Raw genomic sequence first — 17686 nt, forward strand, 5'->3', positions numbered from 1 at the left:
AGCTCTGCCATCAACCTTCAATGGAAAACAAAACAAGTCACCTAAACCAGTCCCCTCATGTCTGCCTATGTTCAGTGGCAAGAAATGGGGAAGGTGAATGTCACTTCTGAAATGCTGAACAGATTTCTTTTTAGGTTCCTCGCAGTTTTGCCCACACTGTTCTGATCTGGGTCAGTGCTCCTAGCAGCCACTTCTATAATCCTGTCTTGAAATACTTTAAGAGCTCATATTTCTGTGCTTCTTCCACACAGGCAGAGTTGGATGTTCTCCACCAGCTGTGCTGAACAGACTGATGGGTTTTACACCCCTGCCAGCTCACTGCAGAACAAGGGAAAGAAACTCAATGGAGGTTACAGAGTTGTCTACTGTGTGCCCACAAAATCTAAAGAAAACTTAATTATCAAATTTAAACATAATACAAAAAGCAAATTCTACTGCAAACACTTGACATTATTCTCACAAGACCTACAAATCTACATGTGGAAATCCATTGCCCCAAACAGGTCCTTTGCTCTAAGCTTTACACAGAACCCCAGCCTGTTCAGAGCTGGAATCCCTTTCTCTCTTACAGAGCTGATCCACTTGACATCTTTTAACAATTCTATTTAGAGAGGAAGGCAGTACAAAAACCAAAACCAAACCAAAAAACCAAATACAAGCCGTACCTTTTTACCCTGAAAGAAAACCAATCCCCCTGATGTTATACTGGAATGAATGTGAGGAAAGAGCATAGAGAAATAAATCCCTTCCAAATGCTCACTTTCTCAGAAAGACAAGTAAATCATTCCAATTGTGTTTCCCTCCATTTAAATGGGGAAGGGAATTCAAGAAAAAGCAGATTCACTCTGAAACCAGTGCAGTGAACTTAAATGAAGTGGTGCTTAAAAAGCCCTCTGATAAACAATACACTACAACAAACCAAAGACCCAACAGAGAGGACAGATCATTATTTGGCTGTCTGGCAGGAGTTCCCTTGCTTAATACAGAACTATCCTGAATCACACTGACCACTGATTTAGTACCTCCCCTTGGCCAACACATGCCTTCAAAACAACCAGCACAGCCTGTGGACACTGAACAAGGCACAAGTTCCTCTGGCCACTAGACGTCCCTGTTCCTCCTCCGAAACGCAGCTGTGGATGTTCCCTCCCCTCACTGCACATAATGGAGCTATAAAAAGGAACACAGAAGAAGTGGCACTTTCCCCAGATATAGCACATTCTTATTACCCCATTCATGAATGAAATACATGTTTAATGCTCTCCAGATTCAACTGGCCACCACGAGTGCAATGCCTGCTTCTGTATTACCCGAACTGCAGATTCCCAGGGATGATTTGGCATGGAGCAATTCTACTGTAAGTCCAGAGCACCCTAGGAAGGAGGCTCAGTGTCCAAGCAAACACCACTCTACAGTGACACTGGATGCTAATTTGAGGCTTGTTACTTCCTTGGTTCAGACACTTTTCAGACACAGACACCCCGTGTTTTATAAGATCAGGCTCAATGCTTTGACTCCTTTCTGTTGCTTAAAAGCAACTGAATGTTGGATGACTGGAAAAAAGAAGAGCACATTAGTTATCTCCCTCCCCCATGCACACACACCGAGTTTTGTCTTTGGTATAAAACAAAAGTAAACCTCCCACCAGAGACCTTGGAAATCTTGAACCTTTTTCCCTCCAGGAGGATTTATTACTTTCCAATGAGCGGCTGTTCATGTGCTTCTCCTTCTTGTTCCTATTCATAGGGTCAGATCCTGACTAGCATGCACAACCTCAAAAGAAAAGAAAGACTGAATACAAACTGTTTAAAAAAATAGCCTGTTAGAAGTGTAAGCTAACTAGGGGTTGGCACTGTATCCTACCACACAAGGAACTGCCTCCAAGGGCCTTACCTTGTAGGCGACGCTGTTGGAAGAATCCACAATGATGAACAGGGGCTTTCTGGTGAAAGGGTAGAGATCTCCAGGGTGAAGGCTGCAGAGAGAAAAGAACACCTCAGAGCACCACAACTGCTGCACAGCTCTGACACTGCACAGGTGTCTCAGCCACGCAGTTGCCCACAGCCGGATAAAAAGCAGACAGATTTCCCACGCCCCAGTCCCAGATTCATCCTCAGAGAGCAACTGCATTATTGTCTATATTTGTCTATAATATGGGCTGTGGGACATCTTACTAGCTCAGGAGATGTTCAACTTCTTGAGAAGTCATCCTCCACTGATCTGAAGCTTGCCAGTAATTAAGAACTTATATTAACTTACATAAGTAAGGCTGAAGTGTTTAAATTTAAAGCTGTACACATTTCTAAGTGTTCAAGCCAACCCCCATTATGATGTCCTGCACCGTGGAGTTTGAACTCCAGAGGTGTTGATGCATTTTTCTCCATTAAAGACAAACTCCTGTGAATGTGCAGGGGTGCCCCAGGACACTGACCAGTGCATTTCCTTGTAGGACTGGTTGCGCTTGTGGATGGCGTCCCCATTGATGATGTCCCGGTTGCTGTTGGTCAGCACCCCCCCAAAATCGTACGGACCTTCAGGGGGAAAAGGAAGCTGAAATCAGCAGGGGCAACGCATCCCTGTTAGACATTCAGCGCTTACATAGAAGGGAGGAAGCAACAACAAATCCCAGAAAACTAAGGGAATCTGAACTACTGCAGTTGTAAGGAGGGGAGAGAGGAATGTGGAGACTTCACTAACTGCATGTTCCTTTTTATGCTTTTCTAGAAGTTTCAGTACCTATCAAATAGAAGCAAGGAATGCAACTTCATAACTTCTAATTTAACGATTCACTATTTACCCACAAACATTAATGCAAATGATCCAAATATTGGCTCTTGTTACACTATAGAGAAAAAAAGATTAAAACCCATTACACATCTGATACAGGAAAATTAATACTTTGTAAAATTACTGTATGAGTTTGCATATTCCAGATTCCGAATTTGATCAAAAAATAAGGCTAAATGAATAAAAAATACTAGAAATACTACTGTCATTTGCAGTTCTAACACTGCAAAGGGGAGAAGAGAGAACTCAGAGAATAGCAAAGGGACAAAACAGCTTTAACAGATTTCAAATCTGCAGCAAAGGTTTCTATTTCAAGATTTCAAAGTGAGAATTCACAATTTTCACATGCACATGCCCTGGACATGTGTTCCCACTATAAGCTGAATATTCTGCTAAATTTGCAAAACTAAGCTATCCCTGAATGTCTGATAGAGTGGAAAGACAAGAGCAATGGCTATAAAAAAATATCAAATCCAAGATACCAAGAAATATTTCTGCCATTGGTATCGGTATGAAATGTCACTAACTTTAATAAAATAAAGTATTAGAGTTTCCTCATTCTGTCATACATTTGCAGACTTGGCTGACCCACATTTGGTCACCAAATGCAATTTTTTTCAGGTTTGGATACAAGGCGCCTTTCCATTTAAGGGAAGCTTTGGGGATACAAAATCAGGAACAGAACAAACATTAATTCAGCACTGTTACAAACACCTCACATGGTCTGCCACGCACACAGCTTGTAGCAATGCACAGTGCAGCCTGCAGCTGCTCTCCCTTTTAATAAGGCAGAAGTGTGTGCAGACCACACCACCTTATTAAAAGAATGCAGTTGTGATGGATTCATTGAGCAAGAGCTGCACTCTGGCTGTGCAGCTCCTCAGGTGACTGAGCCTGGATGCCTCTGCCACAAGGTCTTAAGCTGAAACAACACATGCTGAGAGGGGGACATACCACAGGCTTCAGAGAACACACTTCAATTAGGACCTATCACCAAGCTGCAGCAAGAAGTAAAATGTTAAAAGCATTTTAAAAAAATCACTGCCATCCTCCAAAGCTGACAGGGATTTTATTTTCTTTTAACATTTTAAGAGCTCTATAAATCATGCACTGGGGAGGACAAAGCATGCATCTTATAAAGGAATGCAAGTCTCAAACAGATGAGGTTTTAATAATATTTAGGATGTTAAAAAGTTATTTTGATTTTTTTCTTGAATTATATAAACAGATCTTTGGACCATGTTTACTTCAGCCAACCAGTTTTCAGCTTTTACATTGCAGCTGCATCCAAATATTCTGCTAGATTGAAAAGAACAGGAGGGTGAGGTGAGGGGAATTGTCAAAAATCATGAGAAGGGCTTGAATTGTCAGGTTAATGAGCGTGCAAATAGACCAGTCCCTGCAGCTGCTTGAGTCCTTTCACCACCCATGTCCCGGCCACACCTTCTCCTGGTGCCGGGCATTGCAAAGAATCACAGAGTGCCACTGAGCCATTTTATGAACTTTGTGCTGATGCATCAGCTGAGCCATGTGGTCTTCAACACTGGGAGGCTTTTAATACTTCAGATGCATCAGAAACTGGATGTGTCCTTTGAAAAGTTCTCAGATTAATGTACACTAATTAAAACACAAAGATTTAATTATTGTTTGTGGAAAACAAAAGCTATCTTACTAAGTAGACAGGAGAATCGAATTGACTTGTCTTTTAAAAGGAGCTGTGTGACATCTTTCTTGGTCACTTGTCCTGGAACATAGAGAGAATTCAAGCCCTGTTCATGACAGGGAGCATTCCTTTATTGTACCTTCACTATCCGAACGACCTGATGGGAACACGCCCGTGGCAGACAGGTAAATCAGCAGCACGCTGTTGGCAGGCAGCTCCTGCAATGCAAACAAGGGCACCAGTGGCAAGGGAAGAAAGGTACAGGTTTATTTAAATACTGGATCATCACCTTCATAAGCACATTGTCATTATAACTGTGCTACTGCTTCTGGCTCCCCTCCACTCTGCTGTTGGAACATGGATTTGCCCTGCCCCATCTCATACACCCCTTCCAACAGACCAAAACTGTCCCCTGATGAAATGTCTGTAATGTTATGAGATTTTCTCCACACACACCTCTAGGCTGATATCAGAGCTCCAAGCAGCACTGAGGAAGCATCTGCTTCCACACAGATCTTTTACTATATATCCAGATCTGAGGCTCTCCAAGATATGGAAGCCCTAACTGCCAAGATCCATGCAGACCCCAACTCCCAAACCATCACAAAGGAAGCTTTGTTTACAGTTCCAATGGGATACAGGACTGGAGAGTCAGTAGCTATACAGTGCTTGAGAGCAACAATCTCCTGATGCACTTCCCTGATTTTGGTTTGTGTTTGGCATGCCATGAAATAAAAGAGTATTCTTAAGATTTTTCTTTACTCCAGATCAGTGGAGATCCACATTTCAATCAGTCTCATGAACAGTTCCAGATTTTTTTTTTATTACAAATAAATTCACCGATTTTACAAACCTTAAATGATGCTGCTAAAAATGTATATAGCTGGCTAAAAGTTGGTTTATAAAGTAGGTATTTATGGGGGTTTTCCCGCCTGGCTGGTTTCTCTGTTGACTCCTGTTAAAAGAAAGAAACAAAATACTTCTCAAAAAACCCCAACAACCAGACATTATCAAAGCAGTTTCACAACCCTCTAAATTTCTGTTTATTAGAAAGCTCATCTCCAACACACTACCCACACAAATGGTCTGCCCATTCTGCATTTCCTACTACACAGTAAAGCAAGATCAATACTGAAGGAGTACACTACTTAAAACCAATCAATCAAACAAAAAAACCCAGTTAAGATGTGTTGCCAGGTGTTTTTTTTCTGAAGTGGAACTCACCTGCATTCCAGGTTTGTTCATTTGTGATGCCAAGTTCATGGGTTCCCTCTCCAGGGCTTGCAGCATCCGGAACATGTCAATTGTTAATTCACTGAACTTGACCTGCAAGAGAGTCACACAGTTTATTCTGCCAGATACACATTAAACAGAATTTCTCTGGAATTACCCAGCTAAGAGACTCCACTGCACACCAGAGAGACCATTCTCTCTCAGTGTCATTCTCTGTCAGTGTCATCTCTGAATCTCTAAAGAGCTGTGAATGACTTCTAGGAGAACTCACAGAAGACAAAGTCTATTTGTTACTGATCTACCAGGCCAAGCCACTGCACTGCAGACCCCTGCTTCAAATTACAGGCTTCTCTGGGATGTGTACAAATCAGGTGCTGAAATGGCTGGATAATATGAATTTAGACAAAATTTGACAAAGACAGATTAAGTGTAGTTTACATAGAGCTCCCTTCCTTACCTGAAAAGGGCTCAGAGAGAAGTCATGAAATTTGTACAACTTCACTATCATTATCATCTAAAACAGGATCTAGAATGTATTTTGAAAACCTCTTCCTAATGCCACTGAAGTTGCAACAAGCTGGAGTGAGCCAAATGAAATCTTAAGTCAAGCTTTTTCTAGATGTATCTTAGAGGTCTCCCATGCTTTAATGTTGTTAAAAATAATCCAGTATATGAAAATCAATTGTATCTAATTAACTGACATATTGAATATAAACAATAAGAGGTCAGTACCACAGGTTTAATACCTAGCATTTCATTTTTAGCTCTTATTTCTGAGAACCCTCTTCCTCCTGCTACCATGCAACCATCACAAAAAAAATATTTCAGTATTCTCCTCTGTTGGAATCTCTGTTGTATGATCAGAAGGGATGTCATGGGGGGGACTCCAAAGATGCAAACCCAGGTGCCCAGAGTTTCCTTTACCTGGTTGTTGCAGTTCCCAATAATGAGCGCATCTGCAAGAGCAAGCTGTCCCACTATCATGCCCTGCTCCAGCAACGGAGCTCCCGTCTCAGAAAGCCTGTTAGAGGTGATTACAATGGTGTTGTCATCATTTAAAACCATGACAGGGTCTGCCTAAAAAAAGCAACCAGAATAAATCAAGAATTCAGGAAAGCATACACATTTGCAGTCAGAGAGAAGTCCACAGGTCTCAGCACTTACAATAAACATTCCACAAACAAGGCAGCTTTTTAAATTACTTTGCCATAAATGTATTTATATATTTATATGCAGGCTACAGGGTAAAGCCTTCCCACTTGGAAAAGCCAAGTTCTTAGGGACTGCAAGAAATACCTGGGACAAGCAGATGAAGGCACAGCAAAGAGAAAAGCACACTGCCTCCAATGACATGGACTCTGCTTCAGCTTCACTATACCTGAGCAGCCAGATGTCATCAACAGCCTTACAAATTCATGCAGAATACACTAAATATTCCGACATTCATAATAATTTTAGTTTGCCTATTTTAGCTTGCCTTCCCATTGTAGAAATGAATAGCAAAGGAGGAGAGTGAATGATAATGCTGCCACCCATTGTGGCAATATTTAAATATTCCTGTGACCATGTGTCAGTGATTCAAGGGACAGGCATAATGTCCCTGCACTGGCACACCTGCTTCCCTCACAGATGTGGTGATACAGGGACACTTCCACCAACAAGAAAACTCTGAAACAACTACAGGGGATCGTGTTCTCACCTCAATAAATGCTGCCACTTCCTGAAGAACCAGGTTCCACTCCACCTGATCTTCAGTATTGAAACGATGCGTGTAGTCCTCAATTTCATCCGACAGCTCCTGATGGAAACAGTTCAGAGACAGGCACAGTCAGTCCTAGAACCTAACAGGCAGTCAGCAACCTTCTATTTGGTTAGCTGTGCTGGCCTTTAAGAATAATAAATAAATAAATTCCTTGAGAACATATGTAGCACACTCCTAACATGCCAGCCAAAACGCGCTCTTTCAGCAGACAGAATGCCAATGCTACACTGAGTTCTGGCAATGCAAATTGCCTTTTACATAGGTCCAAATGCAAAGAATATCTGGAGTTAAGTAAAATTATCCCACTCACAGCTATGTCACTGGTTATTACCATAAGCTATGAATACCAAGGACTCAAATTTCAGTTTGCAAGTAACTTTAAATACCTTGAAAAAAGGGATGGTGTGGCTGGTTTAGCTGTGCTAAGCTAAGCCTGCAGTTCAAGGGAGCTGTGACACAGACAGCAATGCAACCTACACAAAGCTGTCAAGCCCAGGAACTGCTTGAAGTGAGGCTGTCAGAGGGGCTGGGAAGCATATGCTGTGGGGAGCAGCTTGCTGTTCCTTTTCTGCACTTCCAGGGCACCTCCCTGTCTGGGCTGCAGCTATTGAATACTTTTACTTGCTGTTCAAACAATGCTACCAAACCATTTGATCTTAAAGTGTCCTTATTAAATGGAATCACAGAAAGTATTCCCTGTGTTGTATTAGAAAAGCAAGGATCAGCAACCTCCTACCCCTCAGCACATTTATCCTGATTTTAGCCTACCTTTACAAGGTCCTTTACAACATCCATCTTGTTGAGCAGGAGACAAACCACTATAAACCTTGCATAGTAACGCAGCTTCTTAACCACTAATTCAGGCCTAGACACAACAACAAAAACACCACAGCCAAATTTGAGATTAAAATAGAACAGAGGCAGGTAGCAGGGGTAAGGGAGGGGAGGAGTTTAACACCAGAGCAGGGCTGAACACTTGCAGATTAAGAGTTTTGACTGAATTCATGTGGTGATGAACAGCCACCTGGCTGCTTGGAGGTCTAGTTAAAATTGAGTACAGGGACATAAAAAATAATTTAAGAAAGCCACAGCCTCCTTACATGAGGAGCATGAGAGTCAGCTATCATGGCTGGCTCTTCAAATCTTGCTGTACCAGGGTACGAGCTGCTGCTCCCCTGAAAGGCCTGATAAGAATCAAATACATTCCTCTGCTTCAGCCCAGCTGACCCATCTTCCACCCACAGCATTCCAGCTCCCAGCACTGATACTGCTCAGGATTTTAAATGACAAAACTTTGGGAGACTAATAGCCTTGTATTAGGACCAGGTAATATAATATTCTTCCAGTCATACAGCAAAGCTCTTATTTATCCTGAATTTTTCAATGGTGGCAGAAGGATTAAAAGAAATCTCCTTCAACAACATGGATTTCATCCTAGTTACCCTCCTTGCTGCTTCCACACACATCTTTCTAGCCTTGAAAACACAAGGGCTCCATACAGACATACCTGTCTTCTTTGTTGACCTGGGAGTAGTAGGACCTCTGTCTGATGGCAGAGTAGAAGGAGAAGGCCTCGTTGAGATAGCTGGTTTCGGAGGTGCGCAGGCTGCGGGGAACAAAGCCATCAGCTCACTGCCCTCGGGGAAAGCCACACCAAACCCTCCCTTCCTGCCCCTCAGCCTCCTGGGCATCCTGGCACAACTCCTTCCTCCAGTGCCATCCCGTGAGAGCCACACTCTCACTCTGGGAAGGCAGATTCAGAGCTTGGATCCCATTTTAGATAACAAAGCTGCCCATCTTGCACCTGCACACACAGGTGATGGGGTCATTGAACAGTTTAAAGGAACATTAGGCTCCCAAACTTGTAAATCACACTTTTGCATAATGGAGCACTTAGGGAGGACTCTTTGCAGGCAGGAGGAGGTCCTTGGGCAATACCAGTGTGACCAGCAATGTGGCACCAGGCTCACAGGGGCTTTCCCTGCAGCACCCCATGCAGTCCCCAGGGCCCTCAGCCCAATCACTGATTCCTCCTGACATTTGCCATGCAGCTGCCACTAACCCTGCATTGCCCACTGAATCCTCTTCTGTGCTTACTTACTAATAATGGTAATAGAGCTGCCCAATCTTGGAAGCAATTTCCCCAATTTGCCACCTCTTCAACCCATACCGATTGTCCAATACTTGTCTATGTCGCAAGAGAGAAAAGAAGGATTAAAAGGATTCCCAAATTTCCCAGAACATCCCACCAGACAAGACAAAAAGCCATTGCAGGACCAAAGTCAGCCTTCATTACTGGTACAGCATTGCAAGCAGCAGCCCCTCACAGAGCCAAGAACACACACACCCCACAACAAGGGCCATTTATCTTGCATAAACTTGCCAGAACCAGACTTAAGAGTGTTGCACAAAATACACACAACAAAAGGTCACAACTTCCCAGCAGAACACTCAGACTGTGCAGCCAGAGAAAGGTGTGAAGGATCAGAGCCCACACTGCAGCAAGAGACTTCACACCATTCCAGATTCTGCTCTGCAGAATCCATCACCTCCCCAGTAAGAAATTAAAGCACCACACACTCAGGTAGAGCAAAAGGGTTTGTTGAAAAAGTCACACTGAACACTCTGCAATATTTTAATTCAATAGACTATGAGCACTGCAGGAAGCGGCTGCTCCCTCCCTTCATGCTTGAACAGCACAGTGAAATCTCAATCTTAGCTGGGGCCCTGGGCATTCCAGAGACTAAAGCTGCACTTTAACCCACACAACTCATCAGCCTACAACATTTCCTTACCGGTGCTGCTGTTGGAACTTCCAGAGTTTGGTGTAAACATCAAATGTTCGCCCAAAATAGGATTGCCACTGCTTCTGCCCATACTGAGGTAAATCCCTGCAAGAGACAGTGACAAAAGCAGAATTAGGAAGCAGAATCCAGTCAGCCCAACATGACAGGAGCATGTTTGTGTCAAAGTCAGAACTGCTTTGTTCAGGATTCACTTGACATACTCAAGAATCCTGCCTGCACCCGGAACTACAAGAATGATGACTGCCAGAGTTTCTCAAAACGTGCTGTTCCTGGATCTCTTCAAATAGAAAATCATGTTGCTACATGCAACACGTGTTTGAAAACATCTCACAATTTTACTAAAAGAGAAGTAATTTTATGATAATATGCACAGAAAGACAGACTGGATTCTTAAAATATCATAATGCAGAAAAACCCTACCCAAGAGCAAGCAGAATAACCCAAAGGAAATTCAGTTAATTTAGACTGGTAATATTTATTGTTACTCATTAAGGAAATAATCTTTTTCAAATGGATCTTTTTCAATGGCCGTGTTTCAGAAACAGAGCCTATGACATCACACCCACAACCACTCCCCCAGTATCACCAGGTCAGGCCAGCACATGGATGCTCACAGTTCACCTTCACTGGGTTCTGTTCCACCATCACCACATTTGTCACCCTCTAACTCACAGTTACACATGACACAACCTGAGCACTTCTGTTTTTTTCCTGTCAGTCTCCAGTGCTACAAGGTGAGTCAGTCCTGCTCTCCTACCTCCCCTGGATTTCCACCATGTGGTGGATTTCCACCCCACAACTATGACGAATTCCTAAGAATTTTGGCTTTAAAGGTTTGTGCTCTCCTCCCATCACTCCTCCCATCTCCCTGAAAGAAACCTGAACCTTGAAACAAATGCAACAGAGGAGACCAAACCCCTGAGTGCCACTGAGCACACGTTCCCTACACATCTACACTAAAGCTCATTCAAAGGGGGTGAACAACTCTACAAGTGGAAGCAGAATAGCTTTTCCAAGACAGAATCCTCTTTGATTTGATTCAAGATTGATTTCCACAAGAAATCCTCTCTCAAATCACTGTGCTGGTTCATGTACCACCTTCAGTAGACAGAAAAGCAGCACATTCCATTTCCAAGCCTGCACGGTAGAGACCAAGGGAAGCACCACCTTCAGAAACCTTGCCATGTTCTCTGAAGGAGTCAGAGAAGCAGAGCAGTACACAGCATTTCAGAGCAGCATTCTGGTCTGTTTCTGCTCACTGTAATTGCTTTTAACAGCACCCGAGGTAGGAAAGGAAATTAATATTCCTCTGCTCGTCAGCCAACTGTACTTCCCACACAGCTTGAAGAGACCTAGCTCAGCTACTACAAGTAAAATGAATCCCTTACCAGACTGGAAAAGCATTCCAGTACTTGGTGCTGATATTCCATGAAGATGCCAAGGAATCTGGGCTGGATTTTACCAAATTTAAAGAAAAAAATTCCCTTCAAACTTGCAACTGGCTGCTCAAAATCCTGCAATGTATGTTGGTGTAGCAAGGGGTAAACAGGAATATAAATATGCGCTTCAGGGTACCAACATCTTCATTCAAGTACAGCATGATACAAACACATGCAAATTTAAAGCATTTTCTGCAAGGAAGAATTCAGCACCTTCTCTTGTTGTAATAATGTAAACATTTTAGCTAAACAAAAGAAGCTAAGGCACTGTCCAAATACACACCCAAGATACAGCACAGACTTCAACACAGTAAGAGGTAACTATAATTTAATTAGAATATCCACAAGATTCAATGTTAAAGTATATTAAAAAAATATAAATACAAAACAACACTAAAATGGATATTTTTTAAGTGATACAAATCAAAGTTCCCTGGCACTAACTTACAGAATGACTGAATTAACAATTTGACTTGAAGAACCCTAACCCAAGAAAACACCCCTTTCTCAAACACTGGTATCTGCACAAACTCAGAAATAAGCAGGTACCTATGTGCTGATGATGCTCATGCATCTATCCCTCATCAGTGAGCTAATTACCACACTCTAAACCTCACATGTCACCTCCCCACTCCACACCTTCCTCTGCACGAGCCTAAACATTCCACCATAACCTGAACGTAAAGCCCAGCTCAGGTCAGGGCGCTGCAGCAGATTTGGGTATGTGGAAATGAGGAGGTTTGAAGAAGCTCTGTGAGTGCCTGTCCGTGTGTCTGGCCACTGCTGCGTGTCCACACGGATATTCCTGGGCAGCCTGCTCGCCTAATTGCAGCTGGCATAGCTGCACAATACCATGGATTCCTCGGCTCCCCAGGGAACAGCAAGGATCTCCATGGAAACAGACAGTAGCACTTGTTCTTTTGATAGTATTCTGACATGGCTGTAATAAAACTTCATTTATGACAATATATTACTGTGCTTTCACTACAGCTTTTTGCAGACAAGAGATGCCCTTCCTGCCATCCCTCTACTGCTCTGTGCTGAACATCACACATGATGCTCCCACATACCAAGAAATTTTGCCATGAGAAAGGATGCATAAGCTAAAGAGGACGTTTAGCCCAGTTTTTTTAACAGAACATGGGGATATGCATTATTTGGTGAGATATAGCCCAAAACAATCCCAAAGCCTGGGCTGATTGCAGAGGGGGCTTTTAACACAGATCCTCCCACCAAAGGAGACAGGGAATACACAACCCAGAAGTAATTATACACCCAACTTGAGAGTTCAAGACCTATGTTATAGCAAGACTTTTTGCTACTTCCAGATCTACAGAAGGACACCAGAGCAGTGAGGAGAGACAAAGGCAGCAGGTTTTCCTGTGGGGTGTGCCCAGCCCAGGCTGCTGGCATCAGGAGGGCACCTGCTCTGGCTGAACAGCACTCCAGGAGAGATAAAGGGGCAAACTAACGAATCCCAATGCAGAGGAGGGACTGGAGACTTGATTTAGGTCAGTACAATAGCCTGCAACAACAAACCATTTTCAATTTATTGGCTTTTAAAACATTCCAAATGGCACATGAAGACACAAACTCTGATGCTCTAGAATGATGGGCTCCTCACACTGGGCATAGAAGACAGGCTCTCTTGCTGCACTAGTGTGGCTGTTGGATAAATTTCACAGACAGAATTTTATCCCACTCTTGCTGTACTCTTTGTCTCCACAAAGACCAGCACTACTTACATGTTCATAATTAATTCTCTGTCAGTTCATTTCAGCTATGCTGCCAGATAATACTGGCTGAAACCCAATTAAAGGTGCTGAGATGTGCTTGGCCAGTGCCACATGGAAGTTGTCACACAGGGACATTAAAGATGTTGAGAACGTCCTAGAGACTCATCAGTACGCTTCAAAGAGGAAGGCTACAATAACTGCAAGTTTAACATTCAAAGCTTTAAATACATTCACAGTTTTGACAGGTGATAAAAAGACAATTTTCTTTTATGCTCAAGGGCTTGTAGTAGTTACAGGCTCCTGTTCCCAGAACCTGAGCAGCAGTGGGATAGAAGTGCAGTGGCACAGAGCCAGGAGGTGCCCCCTGAGCCTCCTTTTCTCCATGCTGCGCCTCCCCAGCTCCCTCTGATGCTCCTGGTGCTCCAGACCTTTCCCCAGCTTTGTTCCCATCCCTGGACATGCTCCAGCCCCTCGGTGTCTCTCTTGCCATGAGGGGCCCAGAACAGGACAAGTTTCCTCACCAGTGCCCAGTACAAAGGGACAATCACCTCCCTAAAACACAGTTGCAGAAAGTCTTTTAATTCCTTGAAGTTTCAGGCTTCTTTGTGATACTGAACACATTTAAGCACTTTTTAACATTTAAAAGAAAATAACACCAGTGACAATACACCATGACAAAATGCTTCCTTACACCCTCCCTCTTCCCAGTCTCTTTCAAAAAACAAGCAAGTGGGAGTGGGGAAAGGGGAGAAGAAAGCCACTGCAACATTTTTCATTAACAGTTTATTCTAACTTATAGCCCAGATAGAGATACTATGAAGACAACCCCCCCTGGGTTATCCCAGCAGGCATGGCCACAGGAGATGCTATCACTGGGAGCATGAGCTCAATGCACACTTTCGAGCAGCAACCTTGGCAGACCATCATATGTTTTCCTCAAATGCTGTATTTGGCATCTGCATTGGGAAGAGAGGAAGGAAATGCTACTGAAACAAAGACGTGGCAGGCTGAGCCCTTGCAATTTTTGGCAGCAGCAACAGCTAAGCAGCTGCCAACACAGCTATAGGCTCAGCTCCCTGGAGCTGAAGTGCCCAGAGGAGGTTTTCGGAAGGAAATCATTGCTCTCCTCTCCCTCCCCCATCATTTCTTTTCTGTGAAACGTGGTAGGGGCAAGAGAATAGCATAAAGCACAGCAGCAAAGGCGTCATCATCTTCACAACAGAAGGTGTCAGGCATGAATCAAATGCATTTATTATGCTGGAGGGAAAGCAAGCAACTGGACTAAGAATTGGGATGCTTGCCAAGACATTTCCAGGTGAACTCCCCAGAGAACAAGCACTAACAGAGCAGATACATGAGAATTATAATGTTGCTTTATCCTGTCATTATGCCCAGGGGAATCACAGGTCTCAGAGGTGAAATGGTGGTCAAGTGTAAGAAGCAACTGTGTCAGGTTACAGTAAGGACAGAGGCAGGTTCCTGTTCTGCAATGTTCCTATTTTGACACAGCAGAACTGGCTGCTTAATCCCATCTCTATTTCTATTTGCCATATTTCATTTAGAGGTATTTTCCATTTGCTTTTAATTTATCTGGACAAGACGGTTTCTTTCTGGAAAAGTACCATGGATATGCTGAGAAACTCCATCTCTCATCTCGAAATCTGATACAAGCACTATCTCCCTCCATGGCCAAAGGAGAGACAGAATGGCTGGAGGTTCTTTGCCACCTCTCTGACCTGAACTGAAGCAGTATGCAGCCACATATGAACCGTTTTCATCTGTACTCCTCAGTGACTCAGGCCAAAATTTCAAGCACAATCTATCAGAAAGCCATGCAATATCATACACAGTCCTGGAAATCCTGGTCTCAAGATCTCAGTCCTTTTGCTTTAGACTGTCTTTCACGGGGCGGGGGGGGGGCATTCAAACTCAACCACCAAGAACTCCTTGTCTCAACTGCCCATTTGCCATTCAGATTTTGGAGCACAAAATGTTTGTTTTGGATTTGGTAATCAACTTCTAAAGCACATGAAAGGATTATCAATAGCGGGGGGTGGAGGAATTAAAAGCATCTTTGCTAACCATCTGTGTTTGACTAACAGCAAGCTATAAGGGCCCAAACATACAGCATTACTCAGAGACCAGTAAGAGGCTGAACTGCCAACCAGAGATGAGCTCAAACCCCTGTTACTTAAGCGATTCTCCAGCAAAGCTTAGAAATAAAGCAGCTTTGGATACATGCTGTTTAACTCAGCATATATTGACATAAACAGGATATCCATATTACTGTCCAAACGTGTATTCCCCCTGTAGACAAACCAGTTGGACTTTCCAGCTGTTGTTGCAGCTGCTTAGTAGATAAATGTAGATTTTACCTTTCTCCAGAGTTCAGATTAAGCACTTGTTACACCAGACACATACAGCGTATGGTTTCGATGTTTCTGTTTATTGCTTCCTAAATTTCCCCAGAGATATTCCCTCCCCTCCTTTCCTCCCACCCAGACCAATCTTCCTCTTTCCTTTCTTTTTCCAGGGAGACAGTAGTGCTTTGGATTTGCATGCTTTGGACTGCACACAGTCACCTAATCCTCAGTTGTGGCCTTCAAACACACCATTTCAGTGATAATCAATTTAATGGGATTTCCAGCTTCTAGTTTACTATTAACTGGAACCTCTGCTCATACAAACATTCTTACATATAAGGTCCAAAAGTACCCATACAGTGGTGCATTGTTCTCTCTTAAACTTACTGGTTTGGGTTTGAAATGTTCACTGACTTCAGCACCACACACTGCAGTGTATTCCAAGGCTTTTCTAAAGTAATACTGTCAAAAACCCACTAACCTTAAGCCATTGAAGAGCTGCTTAGATTTATCCAACAAGTAGCAAAAGTCTGTCACCGTTTTTCTCTCTGCTTGAGGAATATCATCTTCAGCTCCCCCTGATGACATGATTTCTTTTAGGGCAAGCTCAGTCCTATGAAGAAAAAAATAGCCATATTATTCAGAAACCAAGGGCTGCTGTGAACTCACCCAGACTGACATGCATGCTCAATTCCATGGGGATGTAACACAGAGCATGCAGTTCTCCACAGGTTACTCTTCTCAAGACTCATTAAAAAACAGCTGAGAATCAAGGCATGGGACCAATTATTGCACAATGCACTAGTTAACACAGCAAAATTAAAAGTAACACTGGTACAATAGTCACAAAATAAAATAACTCTGAGGACTGTCTTCACAAACACGAAACTGACAATGAAAGGACTGTAGCACAAACAGCACTTGGGTTTCACACTTGGACAAAGAAATTCTCTCCAAATTTGCCTTCTGCAGAGGTATTTATCCTGCAGCTGTATTTAGAGACCAGCCTCAGTTCTCCTTGCATTTCATTTTCTTCTGTAACTGCTGAAAGCTGTAGCTCAATAGCTCCTATTGCTAAAACAAGGCAAATTTAGCCAGAATGCTAAAAAGTACCCTACCATCCTTCCTCTCTGCATCCTCATGAGTGTTTAATTCCATGGCTTGCATTGCCCAAAATCATACCTGCAGATCCATTTTTATTCTAAGTAAAATGTTATATTGTATAATAATCACCCGAACAAAAAACTAAGATGGTAGTATTGAGTAAGTAAGCGAATATGAAGGCATACAGAGGCAGAGCAGCTTTTAAAAATCTTACTCCAAACACACACAGATACCAAATTATCCTTTTGAGCATACAAAGATGAGCTACAGATTTTGCAGCAGAAGCAACAACCAAACATCTCTGGAAATGGCTGCTAGAACTTCAGCTCTGCCACGCTCAGGATTTTTGTGCAAGATAAACACATCTCTAAGTGGGCACACGCAGAACTTTTACTTCCAGCAGCTTCTCTACCAGATCTGCTAAGTGTTTCTGTTAAGCAACAGGTTTCCATTTGTGCAGCAGCTCTGTTTGGATGCTATTTGCACAAACAATTACCTACATGTCCCAGTACAAGCCAGGAAATGGCAAAGCTCACTCTTTCCAGCCATCGGGAGACACCCAGAAGCATCTTTCAGCAACTGTTACCAAAAAATCCTTCACAATCACTAAAGAGGCTTCAGAAATGCTTCCCTGAATAAATACTTCATGCCTAACAAATGCAGGAGAAACTGGCAGTTTCCACCCAGCTTTTGGGATAAGTTAGAGGGCCATCCTGCCAACCAAGCAGTATCATGATTTCCCAGTTTAGCCAAGATGCAGCCCACACAGACTTGTTTTTACACACCCATGTA

At 43.0% G+C, this 17686-nt stretch overlaps 1 protein-coding gene across 1 annotated transcript in view; it reads right to left on the reverse strand.

The window, feature by feature from the left end:
- SCAI (suppressor of cancer cell invasion) overlaps positions 1 to 17686 on the reverse strand; it is a 30829-nt gene that overhangs the window by 3157 nt on the left and 9986 nt on the right. The window contains exons 3-15 of the mRNA XM_056505466.1: positions 16272 to 16403; positions 10241 to 10336; positions 9547 to 9633; positions 8953 to 9051; positions 8214 to 8310; positions 7383 to 7481; positions 6608 to 6760; positions 5675 to 5776; positions 5304 to 5405; positions 4590 to 4668; positions 2432 to 2531; positions 1894 to 1975; positions 1653 to 1773 (exon numbers count right to left, since the gene is read on the reverse strand). Coding sequence (XP_056361441.1) covers positions 1741 to 1773; positions 1894 to 1975; positions 2432 to 2531; positions 4590 to 4668; positions 5304 to 5405; positions 5675 to 5776; positions 6608 to 6760; positions 7383 to 7481; positions 8214 to 8310; positions 8953 to 9051; positions 9547 to 9633; positions 10241 to 10336; positions 16272 to 16403 — 1261 coding nt within the window. The 3' untranslated portion in view covers positions 1653 to 1740. The remainder of the gene's footprint in view (positions 1 to 1652; positions 1774 to 1893; positions 1976 to 2431; positions 2532 to 4589; positions 4669 to 5303; positions 5406 to 5674; positions 5777 to 6607; positions 6761 to 7382; positions 7482 to 8213; positions 8311 to 8952; positions 9052 to 9546; positions 9634 to 10240; positions 10337 to 16271; positions 16404 to 17686) is intronic.

The sequence above is a fragment of the Oenanthe melanoleuca genome, chromosome 17 (assembly GCF_029582105.1).
Source record: "Oenanthe melanoleuca isolate GR-GAL-2019-014 chromosome 17, OMel1.0, whole genome shotgun sequence".
Lineage (NCBI taxonomy): Eukaryota > Metazoa > Chordata > Aves > Passeriformes > Muscicapidae > Oenanthe > Oenanthe melanoleuca.